At 32.8% G+C, this 18,837-nt stretch overlaps 1 protein-coding gene across 1 annotated transcript in view; it reads right to left on the reverse strand.

Moving 5' to 3' along the window:
* Nucleotides 1–18,837, reverse strand: part of LOC129222073 (sodium/hydrogen exchanger 6-like) — a 54,965-nt gene continuing 36,128 nt past the window's right edge. The window contains exons 11-18 of the mRNA XM_054856504.1: nucleotides 18,044–18,155; nucleotides 17,200–17,353; nucleotides 15,902–15,953; nucleotides 12,922–13,034; nucleotides 11,937–12,045; nucleotides 10,463–10,558; nucleotides 2,268–2,308; nucleotides 1–325 (exon numbers count right to left, since the gene is read on the reverse strand). Coding sequence (XP_054712479.1) covers nucleotides 310–325; nucleotides 2,268–2,308; nucleotides 10,463–10,558; nucleotides 11,937–12,045; nucleotides 12,922–13,034; nucleotides 15,902–15,953; nucleotides 17,200–17,353; nucleotides 18,044–18,155 — 693 coding nt within the window. The 3' untranslated portion in view covers nucleotides 1–309. The remainder of the gene's footprint in view (nucleotides 326–2,267; nucleotides 2,309–10,462; nucleotides 10,559–11,936; nucleotides 12,046–12,921; nucleotides 13,035–15,901; nucleotides 15,954–17,199; nucleotides 17,354–18,043; nucleotides 18,156–18,837) is intronic.

The following is an 18,837-nucleotide window of genomic DNA, read 5'->3' on the forward strand; positions in this document are numbered from 1 at the left end:
AGCTAAGAGTTGTACAAACTCTAGACGCCAGTAAAGAAAGATCATTGCTTAAGCATCATTAAGCAGGAAAATTTAACTCCATGTGAAATGCACGTGCGAAACTCAAATCATGAAAGAGTCATTTCAAACGTCATTTTCGAATCAACCCTGCGTGGAACAGTCACTGAAGAACATCTTGATGGTCATTCGTAGACAGTTATTAGTGACAAATGAAGTCAAGAAACTGTACGTTCCTGTTCCGTCATACGAAATCTCCAGAGGGTCCGGGAATTCGAACCCTTGCATCGGCGAGACGACCCAGTTCACTTTCTATGGTAGATGCGCCCTGTAGGAAAAGGAAAAAAAAATCAAGGTCTTGTAAAGGAGAAGGGGGAGAATAATTTAAAAGGATAGTAAGAAAAACTACAATAGCAAGGATTTTTCTGTTTATAAACCTTTTGCTGTTATTATTTTGTCAAAATTGAGATTCCTCAGCACTTTTTTACATTAGAAGAAGAAGGATCCATAAAAGTTGATCTTGAATGAATGAGCAAAGGAGCAAGATAGACTAATTAACTTTATTTGAATTATTATTTTTCAAACTTAAGCTGCAACTGGATTAAATATAATTAAAAATAATGGAGACATTTTTCAGAACTGAAGTATATATATATTTTATAAATTTGCATATTCAATTCGAGTGTCAACCCCAAAAGTATGTCATTTAGTGCAACCTCTCCCCCCTCCCTTCAGGGATGCTACTAGGTTTGATAGATTACACATAATTAAAAATTTTGAAGGGAATTTCAAAAATGAAACATTTATATTTTTCATAAACTCTAATACATTTTGAGTGTCAAATCCCAGAAGGGTGTCACCATGGACACCCATGGAAGGGTGTCACCATGGGTGTCACCATTAACTCTTTAATATATTTGGGTGTGAAATCCCAGAAGGGTGTCACCATGGATGACTCCCCCTAGTGACGTGACTTTATTTAAACTGGTACATTGTGTAATGGTGGAGAGAGATGGTGGCAAACATTTCAGAAGTCATAACCAACTTACTAAACTCACATTTTTTTTTGTCAAGTTCTTGAAATGTGCCTTTCTTCTTGACCTTTACCTTTCAAGAAATTTACTTTAGAACAGAATATCTGTATTATTGCTAGTATAGAAAGCTAAACTAAAAACTCCAGCGTGAGTTTTGTGCATTATCTAAAGATAAACTTCCAAGCATTGACCTGCAATCAAAAAAGACAAGAGTCCTCTACTTTAATATAAATGTTGTTTTTTTTTTCTATTTTTTTCCTAAATTTTTCCTAATTGAAAGATGTAATTAAGAAATTTTTTTGCAACTTTTAATGTTAAAAGAATCAAAATTATTAAATGCTCTAAATATAGAATTCCCCCCTCCCTACCTAAAATCACTGAGAAAAAAAAAAACGAAGTGAAATAGTACAGGTTAGTTACAAAATCCTTCACTGGTCATGAGAATGCGTTGTGTAAAAACAATTATATTATTAGGCATATGACTGTTTTGATACACAGTCAAGATTTTTGCAATGCTTTTAATAAAACTACTTACACTAGAATATTCTAATGTAAGCAATTCTAGTCACATATTTGTTCAGAATTTGCATAGTCTGCTTGCTCAATATATCTCTCAAAATGTCTTTGATTGAGGGTAGGGGAGGAGTAGGTACACTGAGACAAGGTAGAACAATGGCACACAAACACTAGTAGTTTATTTTGTTTGGATGTTTTCAGATGAAATAAAAAAAATAATAATAACTCGATAAAATACTGGTCCGAAAAAGTCATTTTCGAACCAAAAAACAAGTTGTACAAAATTAAAACAGGGACTGAAAATTCGGGACTACGCTGGGAAATTCGAGACATATAACCTTAGTTTCGTTAAATCAGGTAGTACTGGCCCAGAAGGTAATCTTGTCTTCTTCAATAATTATTCATTTTATAATCAAATCGTGTTTTCAGGTATGTTAGATTGGTTTGGAATTCAACACAACTTGTTATTAACAATTCAAAAGTCTTCTGAGCCAAACCAACATTTTATCTTGCTACTAATGGGTAAGCCATTTACAAGGATAGACAACAATTTCATACCATGCTGCAGGCATCTCCTTTGCTCATTTCATATTCAAGTAAGGCAAATAGCAACTTCACATAAGGAGAAAAAGCAAAAAGCACATGCAAACAGAAAGACAAAAGGTTAAGCTGCAACAGGCACAAAGAGAAAACTAAAACAGAAAAACATTGTATACTAACACTTTTAACTCTTTATTCAACTGCATGGCGGTAATACTCAACTGAAAAAAAAAAGTAAACAAAATAAAAGGCACAAGAAGCAAGAAATAAAAGAAAACATGCTACAACAAAAAGTAGAAGTAAATCTCGCCTCCATTCCGAACTTTTTTTTATTGATAAGTGAAATAGTTTTGAAGAGCTACTAAACCATGTGTGTGGCAAAGTCAAAAAAAGACTTTAAAAAGTTGAAAGCCAAAGAATCAAAACTTCATTTCAATTCACTATCAAAAAAAAAAAAAAAAAGGAAAGAGCAACATGTACCACTTTTTTTTTGTTGAAGAGATTCATGATTTATGTGTACAGAAAAGGAAAGAATCACATTAAAGACATAAAGTGCATTTTAGTGATTTTTCTTTTATGATGGTACTGTATTTTATATACTATTCATATACAATGCAATCACTTAAAAAAAAAAGAGAAGGAAAATTTAAATCAAAGTTTCCTTACCCCCACATAGATTATCGTATCAACCTCCAAACAAAAAATATTCAGCTTTCAACACATTTGTTTATTGTGCAATGAATATTTGTTCTACATCAAAGCTTTTTAATGCGGAACTTAACTACTTAACAGCTATGGCTGTTGATAGAGAGTATCGACCCACCTTAGTTGATTCCATTCATAAAAAACTTCGCAAAAAATCTCAAAATATTGCTCATAATAGAACTTTTAACACTAAGAATGTAGTTGTTTTGCCTTTCTCTCCTGGTATTAGTTTTCAGGTTGCTAAGATTCTGAAAAGATTCCAATTCCAAGTGGTGTTTTCTCCCATTAATAAACTCTCTTCTTAAAGTTCTCTTTTCTTAAAGATTCTATTCACCCTCTAAATTGTGGGATTTATAAAATTGATTGCCGTTGCAGATTCGGATACATCAGACACACCTGTCGTTCTTTAAAATTTCACTTAAAAGAACATCAAAGCAATGTGGAAAAACAACAGCTGAATAAATCTACTGTTGCTCAATACTGTTGGGACTCAAATCACTCTTTTGATTTTAACTCTTATCAAATTATTCAAAAATGCTCCAATTCATTGGATCTTGATTTTTGGGAATCTTTCCACATCCCAAGGAACCAGTCTAATTTAGTTAATGATCTTACTGCAACTCCGTGTTTTTCTTCTGTGTGGACAAAATTTTTATGATTGGTCTTGTTTTTCTATCATTTTATGTAAACGTCTGTTTCTTCTTTTTCATTTTTTGCTTTCTTAGTTCGTTTTGTGATCAACTAATTCCAATTTGCTTATCTTTCAGTGTTTTTCTTCTTTCTAATGGAATTATATAATACATTTTGGCACCAGGTGTCATTTTCGTTTTATTTGTTTTGTTAATTTCCATTTTTTGGTATTTATACTGTCTCCTGTTTCACCGTGTTGCTTTCCTTGGAAGACTTTTCATCCAGAAACTCACACTTCTTTGCATTGAAAAAGGTGTTCCTTGTAACACCAAAACAAGTGTCTGCAGTAATTTGTAATTTTCGTGCATCAAAAAATGTTGGATTTTTCATTCATTCAATACACCTTAGTAATAAAAACCATAACACACCTTGCAAGTTTTGAAGGATTACAGTGTAGACAGAGAAACTGAAGAAATCAGAAGTGGTAAGAAAATTTTTGTGTGAGCATATTTTTGATTGCAAATTTGCATCTGTCACATTGAATTTCTATCATTATTACATTCAGGGATAAAAGCGACAAATTCACAAAATATAGGACATTTTTTGAAAAGATATAGGAAGCAAAAGCAACTTTTAAACAGAAATCGTTGCATTTTGTAAATACAATATAACAGAATCACCTTTTTGTGTTACTCATGAAGACAGAATTATATACATTTTCGATCCTTGAATTCCCCCCCCCCCCACTATAAATTAACGTGTCACAAAAATGAAAAGAAATAAATAAAAAAGAATCAATAGTTTGAAAAAAAAAAAACTTCAGTTTAATTTAAAATTGAAAATGATATAGGAACAAACTACACATTACTGTTTGTTTCTTTTTGAACAGCCTTTCCAGTAAATATGATCAACAACGTTTTGACGCACAAAATTGATCACCATTTACTTTTTCACACAAAGGTATTTATTTAGCCTTTCTAGTGTCTATTGCCAAAGAAATGCTTTCCTTAAAAAGTTTTTCAGTTCATTATGAGATGATTTTTTTAGAAATAAATTACATTTAGAACTCTCGTATTTTTTTCTTTTGATTTCTTCTAGATTTTATCGCAATACGTTACTTTGCTATAACAAATTATTTTTCTACCTGCATCAATAGTTTCTCTTTGGTTTTTTATTTATTCTAAGAGTAATAAGAGTGTCCAAACTCATGTTTGAATTATCATTTCTTTGTTGCAATTCTCTTGTTCATGAAAATGCTATTTTTCACATGGGAAAAAGTCAGAATAATTATTACAAGTTTCGCCAAATGAAAATGAGCTGCAATATTTTTTTTTTTTTTGAGTTTAAAGGTCAAGTCCTAATATTTAACAATGAGGTTATCTCCCATTAAACAATATATCAATGACGAACATCTACATCAGATATAGTTATGCCATTCTTCGGAACATTTGTGCATCAAATGGTCAGAAAACATCATAAGACACAATAGCGAGCAATGGCTGTATTGGATTATTGTTCGTAGTGCCGTGAATTTGTAAGATAACTACTGGGTACCAAAAGTGCAGGGTTTTCTTGTCTCCCCCCCCCCCAAATACATGATTTTAAAAGAAAATACAGTATTTATAGGAAATATAGGATGTTTTTCATCTTTATACAAGTAGGAATTTCAGGACATTGTAAGACCCCTGGTAAATGCTGGTCCTTCACTGCCCTCAAAATAAATAAATAAGTAAATAAAATAAATAAAATCAAATATATATAAATAAAACAAAGAATATTTACATATGTGTGTATGTTCCCTATACAAATCCAGTTTACGTCAGAAAATTTGCCAGGGAGGTACTTGGGCACCAGAGAAAGAACCTGGGGGGAGCAAGGAGGGGGGGGGGGGGGGGTTCAAACGCCAAAAAAGTACCGAACTGGTCGAATTTTAGGACTTGAAAAGGCATTAAATGGCTCCTCATACCCAAAAATCTGATTTTCTTGATTCAGAGTCCATTGAAAAGGCTGCCAAAAACACACCTAAAATTGATTTACTTCCTTCAAATTAAAAAAAAAACCGTAAAATCACCATGAAAAAATTTAAAACCAGTTTTAAGCCTAATGGAACATTCGCATATCAAATCTTAAATTTATCGATTGCCAACGAACTGAGTTTAAATTAACGTGAATAAAATCACTTTTGATCTGTTATCTTTTTTTTTCCTCCACTGTGAACAAATAAAATTCTTAAAACTGTCTCCTTTTAATGTTTTTGGTTATCTATTTCTGTTTCTCTGTCAGTAGATTATAGGATTTTAGTTTGTAATTGTGCAAGATTTCGTTTTATTTATTCAGGATTTAAGATTTGCTGTTGCCGAAATCATCATTATTTTGACAGGAAATTTTAGTTTTTTTCTTCTATTATTTAAGCCTAATTGCTGAACGCGTCACATGACATTACTTTTATTTTCAAGGTAGACTGTGCAAAGCCGGGTGACATAGCTAGTAAATAAATAAATAAAATAAGTTCCCAGATCTGGAAACAGCAGTTGCTCTACAGCATCTTTAATCTTCGGTCCAGGGACAGTGTGAGGCCCACTGTTGCAATGGCCTGACAAACAATTTAGTTTAAATACTTTTTTTCTATTTTTGTTGGCATTTTGACAATCACTAGTGTCAATGGAATTTATTGCCTTTAGGTGTAATAGCAGTTTATAGGAGACATTTAAAAACTTTGGACTGTTGCATTTTTATTCATTATAAGTTAAAAAGAGCCAATTTTCAGCAATAAGATCTTATGTTTTGTTCACAACATTCTCTTAAACAGCAGTTAGTCTTCACAATAAAAAATAAAAAGACAAAATTGAGGAAATCGTTTTTTAACAACTCATTTTGAGAATTCTCTTCAAATTGCTTCGTCACACATAAAAGTCAATGTTGATGGATTAGTAAAAGAGAATGAACATCAGATTTCTCATCAAAATAAAAAATATAAAAAAAAAAATCACCCTTCAGAAAATTTTATTTTAATTCTGTGTTTTGTAACAAGCTTCAGTACTTTTTTAAAATCATGCTTTGCTATTTCAAAATCACTTTGTATTGAGCATTGATTTTCACTCTGACTTTCTATGACTAAATGAGAACTTATTTAATGCTTAATATTTTCTCCGTCTAAATTTCAATAATACATAATTTTACCAATGCCGCCTGCAAGCCCTTCCATTATAAAAATTTGGCTCTTTGTTAAAATAAAGTTGAAGACCACTGCTCTAGAGAAACCAGGCATATTGCCTAGTCACTAAATGTGACTGAAAAAATTGTACTTCACATTTATGTCTGACCATGGATTACATGGAAAGGCTAATATACGGTTTATAGGCGGAAATGGACGTATCTATTAGTTTATAGGAGTGTTAGTTGGTTTGTTACAGAAGTGCACTTTTGCCTCTCGATTATTTAGCCTTAGTTTTGTAAAAATGAAAATTTGCTTTCAGCAACATTTTTTTAATCCAAACTATATTTGATCTATATTCTCACGGCAAAAATTGATTTATTTATTCACAACAAAGTTTTAAACTTACCATTTTGCTTTTACATTCCTGAACGAAATGAAAATATTTTCTTTTCTTTTTGCTATTTCTATGGTAACTATTTTTGTTTTCCCTTATTTTATTTTAGAGAATGCAATAAATGAATAAGGCACTAGTGCCATTATAAAACAAGTGCATCAAAATCCCATCGTTATTTTCCCTTCTCCCCTGCTAGATTTATTCAGATGGAATAGTCTTTACTAGGCAGATTGCCAAATTAGATACAATCCGCTGTCAAACAGTAAGAGTAACTTGCATAGCAGAAATTATTTTCTATGCAATGCACTTTTCCATTTGTGACAAAATAGCTTCTTAAAAGTGCCTTTCTCCATTCATTTATGAGTGATTTTTTCCTCTCTAATGGCTCACTACAGCTATGGAAAATATATTGATCTAAAAACTTTTTCTTACTCACAGTATTTATCCAAAACTTACAACTTTGTTCTAAGCAGCATATTTCAAATAATACATCATTTCAATACCCAGTGAGTCCATTGTTTAGCACTTTTGCACATTCAAATGCAACAGTTCATTCAATACTAACATTTTGCTAAATTAAACCAAAATAATCTAGTTTACTGGCAAAGTTGCAGCTTATAAGTTAAAGAAAAACAATAACAAACATATACTAACAGCAATAATAATGTTGGTGACAAAAGCAAAGCTATATGAGCTGGTACTTCACCATGGATTGCAATATTTTAAATTGAATTGGGGCAGCAAGACTGAAATTTGAAATGGAATGGGTAAAGTACCAGCTGGTATAGAGCTAACAACTCAAGTGCAACAATAGTGGCTAGAGAACATTTGATTTACCCGGGCTCCGCGCTAATCGGCACTTTACGGAAATTCCAGTTCGACCTACAAACAAAATAACCTTCTCAGTAACAGCATGCTTTTCAAATCACAAACACAACTCAAAGAAAAGGAGGGAAATGGGATGTACAGGGCTCGTGCCATTTCTAACCTTTACCCCATCAGTGAATAACTCACAAATGCATAATTTTTGAAATCAGTCAATGTCCAATGCAGTTTTTCAATTTCAAGCTTTAATACGTTGAACATTATACAGGGTGTCTCATAATGAATGGTACAAAAAGAAAGCAGTCCTGCGTAAGTCGTAATTACAAAAGAACATAGAAAACTCGAGCTAACTAGGACCAGATTTCAAATTCAGACATTCAAATTATTTGGATTTCCAAAAATTACCAAGAAGATATCATGTAGGAAATAGAATGCTATTTAATCAAATAAAGTGATTATACAATATGCATGTACAGAACATACAATGTAGTTCATATGTAAAACAATATGTAATTACAACACATGTAATTACCTTTTTGAACACAATTTTAGAAAAATTAACTCTTACTTAATTTCTGCAAAGAAAAAGATTTTAACTCATTTGAAAAATATCACAGATAGTTTGGCTCAAAGAGCTTTGAAGTTCTTTTCCTACATGCCAAGAACCTTTTCATGTAAAATTAAAAATTTTCCCCGTCAAACTGCATTTATCATTTTCAATTTCCCACGTGGAGAAATCTGTACCATTTTGCATGCTCCACCTCCATTAGATATGTACTTAGTTTTATTTCTTATAATTATTTATTTCATGAAATGTACTTGTTCCTCAGCAATTGTCTAGGCTTATTAAAACTTCATGGGAGTGCAATTGGATTTTTGACGCTTCGTATTTTTGATGTTCAGATTTTTTACGTTCTCTATTGTACATGATTAAATTAAATCAAACCTACAAAGCAGTTAAGAAGTTTTTTGGTTTTCAAATTTAGTTTAATACAGATCATTTTATGTTTCCATAATTTTCATAAATAGAAATTTAATTAACACTATTTTACATTTACCAGGATTAGTAAACAGTTGGTTAAACTAATGAATAATTTATTCAGAAAAAGAAAGTGCACACAGGTTGCTGGGAGAATCAAAAATGTCAAAAGCCTAGGTATGAATATTTAAGATTGGTTCTTTTCGGTTTCTATGGCGCAAGAGCCCTGATAGGCTATACTGTGACAACAAATATTTAGAATTAAATGAATGTTGCTCATTTGTGGTGATTTTTGGATATCTTATAAGCTTAAGGGTACAAACCATAAAGAAACTAGTACTAGGAAATTATGATGACCTTTTTCTATAGAGAACTAACATAATGAAAATGACGTTGGGAAGGAAATACTTATTCAAGGCGACAACTAGACAGAACAGGGAAATGGATACTAACATGCGTACTGATTGGCGCATTGTGAAATTTATAAGTTACTTGGAATTAAAACTTTTCTTACCTGATTGCTGAGCTTAAAATGCATTAGTTACCCTGCATGCAAAACATTCAAATATGAACAACTAAAATCTCCCTCAAAGTTTACAAAAAGTTCCATAAACCACAAATTTTACAATTTAAATAAAAATAAAATTTGTACCAATTAGTAATTTTTTTAGATGCTTTTAGAACATATTTTTAAAAATTTAATATGCTTACTGTACCATTCATAGTACAGTGTCACTCATTTATAATCAGTTCACTTCTAGTGAGGAAAATAATTTATTTTGTTCTGTGTAATGCTAAAAACTTCATCAGAATTACTTGCTCATTTTGACAAGCACCAGATGCCAAGTCACCATGGCACCTAGATTTTCAGCACGGGCACCTAAACCTTAGAGGATACAAATAGTCTGCCATTTCAGCTTGTTTTACAGCATCAGCACAAATTCAGCACTTATGTGAATCAATGTTTTGCAAGGCTGTGGTTTTTCTTATTAGTTTTAAATGATTTAATTACTACCCACACTATCTCCTGCAATAAATTGAGTTGTTTCAGCATGAGTAAAATTTCATGGAAAATTTTATTTAATTATCGCATAAACAGATACTATTAGTTTCTTTGTTCCTGTAAAAATGCAGGTTTAAAAATTTTCACAAAACCTATAACAGATTTCAGAAAAACTATGATACAACAATGTATCATGCAAAAACTTATGTTACGTGAAATTTTTCAAAAATGAGGATAGTTTCCAACTTTTGCCTGGCTTCTAGATTTTTAATAAACTTGTAAACAGCTGCTAAATAATATGAGTAATATATAATGAAAAAAATTCATCTGTGCAAAAAGAAAGCATAGCCCTTTTGAAACGCAATGACAAAGTAAAAGAACAGATCCAGCTTTCTGACTAAAGGGATTTGTATTTTGCACTTATCTGAACAGCACTTACGTTTCTTAGGAAGGCAAATACGTCAACAAGTAACTCATGACACTTTCGAGTTTACTTCTTTATAAGAAAAGTTCTTAATTTTGAGATCAGCTCTCTGAAAATCCAATGTGGATGATGCATAAATGGAACATTTTGCCTTAAAAATGAACAGCTATTTCAAGGCATACAAAGCTTTTTTCTTGGGGCTGAGCTCAAACAGCTAGAGAAATGAAAGAAATAATCAAGAGAAAAGAGAAGACATACCGTGGCCAATCCATTAGCTCTATCCCCGTAGGGCGCATTGTCCTCCAGGCACATGTCAGCATCTGAATCTTCATCATCTCCTTTTGCCGCATCATCCTGAAATAATTCTTACATTAGCTTCTTTCACTGAACTAGAATATTACAAAAGTCATGATTTTACTTTTGCACGGATATGCTATTTTTCTGCAGATTGTTTTAGTCACAGCTCAACATTGGAATATAAAATCATATAGCAATTAATTAGTGTTATGCATTTCAAAAGCTAAACAATAAAAACCTTTAAAATAATAACTAACAATGTCAAATAGCACAAATTGCAGATTACTGCAGACACATGTTTCGGCATTCCAAGAATGCCTTTTTCAATGCAAAAGAAATGAGCTTGTGGATGAAAAGACTTCATAAGCTCATTTCTTTTGCATTGAAAAGGGAGTTCCTTGTAATGCTGAAACACATCACGTGTTTCTGTGTTCAAATTACTGCAGACACTTCTTCTCTGCAGCAATCTACAATTTGTGCTGTTTGATGTTGTTATTTCTTATTTTACTTTTTATGCACAAAGGTATTTATTTAACTAACTTAATGAAAAACTTGTTTTGTGATTCAAACAATAAATTATCATCATACACGATAAATTGCACATGTTTGAAGTAAATAAATAATATTTTCATTTATCCATTTCTGGAATTGTCACACTTAAGATTTTAAGTTGAGAAAATGGTAAGATTGAAAAAAAAAAAGGGGGCTGTGGTAGCCCGATCGGTAGAGTGTCGGATTCGGGGCCGAAGGGTCCTGAGTTCGAACCTCGATGGTCGAAGACCCACCGTCGTCATTAAAGGGGACTGGGCGACGCTAAATATGCTCGTGGTCTCAATGTCCTCCAAGTGAAACGATACCTCTGGGGGTGCTAGCACCAGGTAGGTATTAGCTCCTGGACTAGTTCTAAATTCTCATTAACTGTTCGATCCGGTGATGGTGCTGCCATCTATCGGTATATAAAATAATGGAGGAAAGGCACTTAGTATGCAGTCCTCGACATAAATACAGTTGTAGTCAGTTGTGACTCTGAATAGGAATAGGAAAAAAAAAAAGCTACAGCAGAAATAAAACTTGCTTTAAAAGCTTGCATACTTTTTTTTTTTTGTTATTGTTATAAATTATCGTCATACACGATAAATTGCACATGTTTGAAGTAAATAAATAATATTTTCCTTTATCCATTTCTGGAATTGTCACACTTAAGATTTTAAGTTGAGAAAATGGTAAGATTAAAAAAAAAAAAAAAGTTACAGCAGAAATAAAACTTGCTTTAAAAGCTTACATAATTTTACTATATGGACTTAACATATTTTTTTTTTAAACCCTGAATTACATCAGAAAGTTGTCCACATGTTTCGTCTTCACTAAGTTTTAAACCTTTTTTTTTTTTGTTAGAAAAACAAGTTAAATCTGGATAAAAAGTTGCAATACTCACACTGGATAGTTGCTGCGTGCTGGTCAGTATCCTCGCTAAGGAGTGGCAGAATGAAGGAAGGGTCTCCATTAAGGTAGGGCGGCTGTGAGTCAACAAGGGTTTCATGTAGCTGTACGAAAGTGAAGGAAAGCAATTTCTACACTACAGCAGGCAGAATTTGTTCAGGATGATTAAAGGTTTAGAATTTAGTTCAATGATGCTAGAATGAAGTGGTTTTGATTTTTTTAAAAGCAATATTTTTCAGACAATAATTTAATTATGAAAAATTGAAAATTAACAATGACAGAGAATACAACTAGCATTGACACTCAATTTTAATGTTCTTCCCAATCAAATTTTGGAAAGTTTATGATTCAGATTCAGCTCAATGTCAAGGGAAACCTTACAAGCAAAAATATTAATAATGATGTCAAGTAAATATGAAATATGTCATTGACTTTATTTTAATTTTGGATTTTTTACCATTTTAATTCTTCAGTTGGTAAAACCATCTTTACATTTGGCTTCTTGTGCAATTACCCCTCCTGATGGCAAGCCGGAGTAAACTCCAGCTAGTCTATGGAGTTTGACATTGAGTGGGCATGATTCTGCTGCTAATATGATTAATTATTTGTAATATTTATTTATTTATTTATTTTTTTGAGATTTTCAATCTGTAGACACATAGTAAGACAGCAGAGCAATATTATTTACTGCTGCACATTTTTGAATTTCAAACACCCCATGAGACAGATTACACACATTTAGTAAAATAACTAGTTAATTAGGTTTTAATAATTGAGCTCTTTTTCCCAAGTGCAATTTTTGACTATTATTTACCTTTTCAGTATTTTACCCTACTTCATGTAAACTAAAAGATTACATCCCTCCCCTGAATTTCCTGATTATGAACCAGAAAAAGGGCCAAAGATTCATTATCACACCCCGCTGGTATTTTAGGTAAAGGAAGCTTCCAAAATATGTAGATTTATTCAAAAAAGGATACCGCAGATCGAAGTTATACCACTTCTTGACCAGCCAGGCCTTTTCGTAAGGTGTCTTTAGCACCTGTGCTGCTGGTGGACTTCGCAGGTCAGTGGGCGTTGGCACCTGAGACGCCTGTAAAATGATGAGTCATTACAAGAACTGAATTAATTAGAAATAGAGTATTTATTTTTGATACATCAGCTATGCATCAAAAACATTTAAAAAAAACTTATTCTGTAGGACGAATTCATAAGAATCAGAAAAGCTGCAGTAAATACTGACTAGAGAGTGAGAAGTAAGAAAACAAGCACTGCAACAAAGAAATGTACGTACTTTTGTAAACATTTACTCTAGAATGAATAAATTAACAAACATAGCTGTATTAGATCTAATACTTCTGGAAGTTTTGTTATGAAAATTTACTGACTTGGGGCACCTTTTTCTCACTTACAAAAAGATTCTTGCTAATTTTCTCAGTACAATTTTCAAGTATATCCTAACATGCAGGGGGCTTGTTGAAAGTGGAGTTTATTACTTTCAACATTTTTTAAAACTTTCTTTCTCACAGAAAGGATATTTTTAAAGTAAAAGAATAAAATAATCAAAGGGCAAAAACTTTGATACAAAAAATAGGCACCAACAAGATTTACTTATTAAAGATAAAGACCTATTAAAGATAAAGAACTATGCAAATACAGTCAAACCTCCCAATAGCGGACATCGTCAGGATCAAAGTTTTTGTCCGTTAATAGGGAGTCGGAGTGTTTGCTATTGGGGAGTCTGAATTTACAACGGCATTTTAATTTTGGATTTTAAACCTACACATACAGTTGTAGTACATACATGGGTAGTTCTAAACTAAATTAATGAGTACTGCTTTTATGAGTGAGCTTACTTAATAAGTAAATAATCCGCTGAATCTTTCGGGGAAATAAGACAGGAAGGCATTTGTAAATTGTACAAAACCAGTCAAGCACAATGGAATGAATGTCGCTGATTTTCAGCACCTTTTTCGTTTTAGATCATAGCAAAATGTAGCGCAATTGGCTACTTTTCACTTAATCTGGCAATACTATGCCGTTTCCTCACCCACCAGCGTCTGGAGGGAAAGGACGCGGTGCCAACCCTCATCTCCCAAATTCTAGTAGGAAGATAAGGTGAGAAGAAGGGGGGGGGGGATGCCATTAAGTTGCACAAGAATATTTTTTCTCTTTCATGCAAACTGATAAAGCAAGGTACTGTGTAAAGGAGAAAGATTTTTTTCTTCTGTTTTTTGCTGGAATTTCGTGCATGAAATGAAAACAAAACTTTCATAAGCTTTGACTTAAAAGGCTCCTGTTTTCAGAGAAAAAGGGGTGTTACTCCTCTTATCGGTACTGGTTAGTCCCAGAACATCGTAAAGGAGTAGAAAAAATGCTTGCCACAAAAGCAGTGCTGAGCAAATTCTTATCAGACACACAAAAAAATAAAACAAAACTCGGCTGATTTACTGCCCGCTAACGGGAGTGTCCGCTAACGAGGAGTGAAATACATTAAACGCCTATCTCTCGACTGTCTGGGGATTCAGAGACTCTCCGCTAACAGGGAGTGTCCGCTACCTGGAATTTCCGTTAAGGGAGGTTTGACTGTAATGCTTTATTGAGCATTCATTGGCAGTGAAACTGTCTGATGCAAAATGATTTTTCAATATGCCTTATATTCCATTAGCACTGTTGGCTCTAAACCCAATGACTGTCACATAACACACCAAAACCTAATACTGAATGCCCAAACACTAGAATGCCCGAAATGCTAGACTCTCCCAATCCGCCTCATTCCCCAAGAGTGAGACCACCCTAAAACAAAAAAAGTATATAATTAATTTTAAAGAAAAGGGATAAAAGATTTCTTTTTGAAACCGTAGTTTCTTTGCTCTTCTGCTAGTTAGTTCTAACCACTATTGTTATGGGATGACATAGTATTTTTATTTTGATCACTTATTAATTGCTTAGTATTGTTAATAATAAGTATTTTTGGGGAAAATCTGGCAGATCCCTGAAAATATGTACAAATAACACTATATCATTTTAAAAAAATTATATTTTAGAGTTTAAAAAACAGAATTCTGAAACTCCTAATAGCTAGTTGAATTAGTTTTCCAAATATCAGTTAATTTAAACATTTTGATTATGAAACGAGTTTATCTAGTATTCAATAAAATACTGATAAATATTTTATCTAGCATTCAAGAAAATACTGATCAATATTTTTAGGTAACGTTTATGCATGATGGAAACAGCAAGAAATTACAATGTTTATAAGAGTAAACTGAGCAATATGCAATAGTCAACTGATTTTGAAACACTTTTAAATACGATGGAAAACCCCAAAACTACACCATGATTAAATAAATGCCTGTAATTACATGAGATATTGAAGATTTATCCAAAAATTTTGAATTTCAATCCAATTTTGTTCTCCATTCAATGCGAAAATATCATAACATTTTTCTCATTGCAACTTCTTTGTTCCCAATTGAATGGTTGAACATGTGTCAATATGTCTGTGCAAAGTATGAGCCACAGAGAGAAAAAGATTCTGTTATTGCATGGGCTATTGGCACCTTTATTAGCACCGTTCAAGCAGTAAGGAGCCAAAAAGCACCAAAACTATATTTCCAAGACTCCATTACACCCTGAGGCACCATCTTGTCACTTTACGTTGAAAAACTTCACTTGTCAGGTATCTTTGGTTTTAATAGCATATGAATCAAAAATCCAGTATTCGTCAAAACAATTCGGTTAAAAGTTTTTAACCAAAATATTCAGTATTTGTCAAAACATGGTATTCGGAGCTTTCATATTTTTTTACCTATTACATTGCACAATAATCAAGAGGTTAAAGGGGTAGTAAAAAATAATCATGGTTAAAATTTCATGGCAGAAGAATACATACAAAGAAAGATGGCCAAGCAAAAACTTATATGTATCTAGAAACTTATGAAGAGGGGAAATTTTTACCGTTCTCAAACTGCCAAACTGGAGCAATTCTAGATCTTCTTCGACACCCACTCTATAAATAAAATTATCAAGCATTAAATAAAGAAAAATGAATACTTAGAAAGGAGCACTATATAAAAACTACACAAAAAACATTCACAGATAAATGCCTTGTGATATTTAGCACGCAATAAGCGTATCCAATATATTGTTGCCATTTAAACATTCTTTTAAATCTTATGTAAAGAGCTTCAATTATCATATTTGTGGAATTCACACTAAAGACAATTAGCGCTAGTTTCTTTAAATGTCTAGTTAGGTACAATTTTCTGTTTGATTCCTAGTATTATTTCCTAAGATTAGTACACTTAGCACAAGAAAAATCTTTCATTGTGGCATTTCTTTTTTTGATTAAGTGTGCTAAGTGCTACTTGAATCAGCATCAGGATTTATTACTTTCCATTTGAACAACAGCTTATGTTTGATTCCTTCCATTATTTTTTGGAGCATAATCAAGCTATAAGGGATCTTTCCGATTGTCACCCCTTTGGCTGGATGGAATAAAAAACTAAAACTCTCCTCATTTAGAGTGAGTACCATGGCTAAAAACTACGAGAAATCTTGCAAACATTTGTAGACAGATGGACTTAAAAGGAATTAGAGTGTTTTTTTTATTGTTATTTGCTGCAAGTCACTTAAACATGATGGTGCCTACTGATAGTTTTAAAACACAGAGCAAGTATGTGATAATTAAAGAAAAAAGCTTAATGTTGGACACAATACCACATTGATTTATTTACACTAGGATTTCATATAGAAATAGCACCAATAAGAAAATATTTCATTATTTTGTACACAAAATTAATTTCTATCCGATAGTTGTAAAACCTCACTCTGGTGAAGGTTCAGAATAGATATAACCTTTTACTTAAACATTTGACATTATAGGTAAAATTTAATTTAAACAAGGGATACACTGTGCTGAAAAGTCTAACCATGCAGAAAGGACCCAACAAGTGATACACATGAACCAACCATAGTGTTCCTATGCGTGAAAGCATTTGAGTGGGGATTCTGATTCAACCAATTTTGAATACAGTGGCCGCCGCTTATATGAATCACGTTTGTTCTCAACAGTTTTCATTTCATAAAGCGGCTGATTTAATAAAGCGCCTAATTCAATAAAGCAGGATTTTGTTCTGTTTTTGAGAACTCTATTCATCAAAGCCGTTGATTTAATTAATCACTGATTCAATGAACTGGCATCCCCTATACTAAGAACCTAAAGTTTAAATGTGGGGAAGGGCAAACACACTCACGGGATTCCAAGCCAGGCCAGCATCTGCGTGGCCAGTCCCCCACAGACCATGACTGTCACTATGGCGATGAGGGACGTTGTGGTCAGCATCAGATGCCTCTGTTCGGACAGGGTGTTACGAATGGCCAGCGCAAAGGCCATAGCGCCTCTCAGCCCTGCAAAGAGAACAGACACAAGGATTATCAAGATATTTTTTTTTTCATTGTGCAAAGCCATAAATTTTAGTTGAGAAATAAAGTGTACACAGCTCCCATTAGTGTAATAGTCATTTGCAATTCTAAGATGAAAAGCAAAATGCTGCTGCAACCAAAGTGTTGGCACCCACAAAACTGCATAGGACTTAACAATTCCTTAATCATATTTTTATTCAGAACATAAACATATGACAGAGTGCTCACCAAGGGGGATTACAGTGCAGACTGCAGTATTTTTGTTTATTTTCCTTTTAATGTAATATGCCATCAATTTGTACATATTCAACAGTGTTAAATTTAACAAATTATGGGATGACATATAGATTGCAGTATCGAAATATTTAGGTTGTTTTCAGGGATATTTATTTTTTCTGGGGAGAGGGAGTGTCATGATATTTGGGGGTGGCATGACACTGCTGTTGGGGGGAGGCGGGATAGGAACCCCTCATATGTGGCATACAAAACCAAACAGTCATTTATGTTAAAAAATTTCTCCAGCAAATATAAACTGTTTGGTAATTTGATCTACCACAAGAACAACTTCAAAAACCATTTTTTCTTTCTTGTGACATTTTCTGTTTTACTATAGATGAAAACAATACTCCAAAACAAGATTTTACTCAATTTTTGGGTTATTTTTATTAGCCTTACCTGAGAAGAAGAGTACGTGCTGAAAACTGAGAGGAATTTTATTGTGCCGACCAAGATTTAGCAATAAAGAAAGTGGGTAAATATTGAGAGCTCTTCCTACAGCGATGGCAATCTGGGGTCAAAATTAAGAAAAACAACAAGAATTATAACATACAAACAACGCATATATACTATTAGTCACAACATGTATCAATTACACTCACTGCTTAATTCAGATAATTAGTTTCAGCTCACTCTTAATGATGAAGTATGTAAATTTAATTTTATTCATATTTCTTTTCCGTAAACAGAATGAGCACTTGCTGGCTCTGAAAATACTGTTACAAATTCTGTAAATAGTAATTACTTTTATGATTATTTTGTTGTAATCTGCCTAAATTTGGCATTTATTCCATTGTTCTTCATCTAGAATTATTGTAGTAACTTAACAACTAAATAGCTTTTTGTAATGTACATACAATCACCTAACATTCGGCTGAAGTATACGGTTCCCTCATTTCTGAATGATAAAATTTGTGAATGGATTGGAAAGAAATGAGAAAGTGGTAGAACGGTGTAGGATTTTCAGGAATATTTTAGAAGCTCTCTTTCAATGTTTATAAATAGCAGTGCCGCGTGATAAAAAGTCAGTCTCGACTGAGCCGTTGTGCTGAGAGTGTATTAGCTTTGTTTTGTGAAGCCCTTTTGCGCTGTGTTTTTGCATATTTTGATGTAAATACGTGTGAGCTCGTTGAGCGTACGGTGTAAATTGATATTTGCCTAATTGCTATAGTTAATTTAGCAGTTGTTAATGA

The sequence above is a fragment of the Uloborus diversus genome, chromosome 5, assembly GCF_026930045.1.
Source record: "Uloborus diversus isolate 005 chromosome 5, Udiv.v.3.1, whole genome shotgun sequence".
In the NCBI taxonomy this organism is placed as follows: Eukaryota; Metazoa; Arthropoda; class Arachnida; order Araneae; family Uloboridae; genus Uloborus; species Uloborus diversus.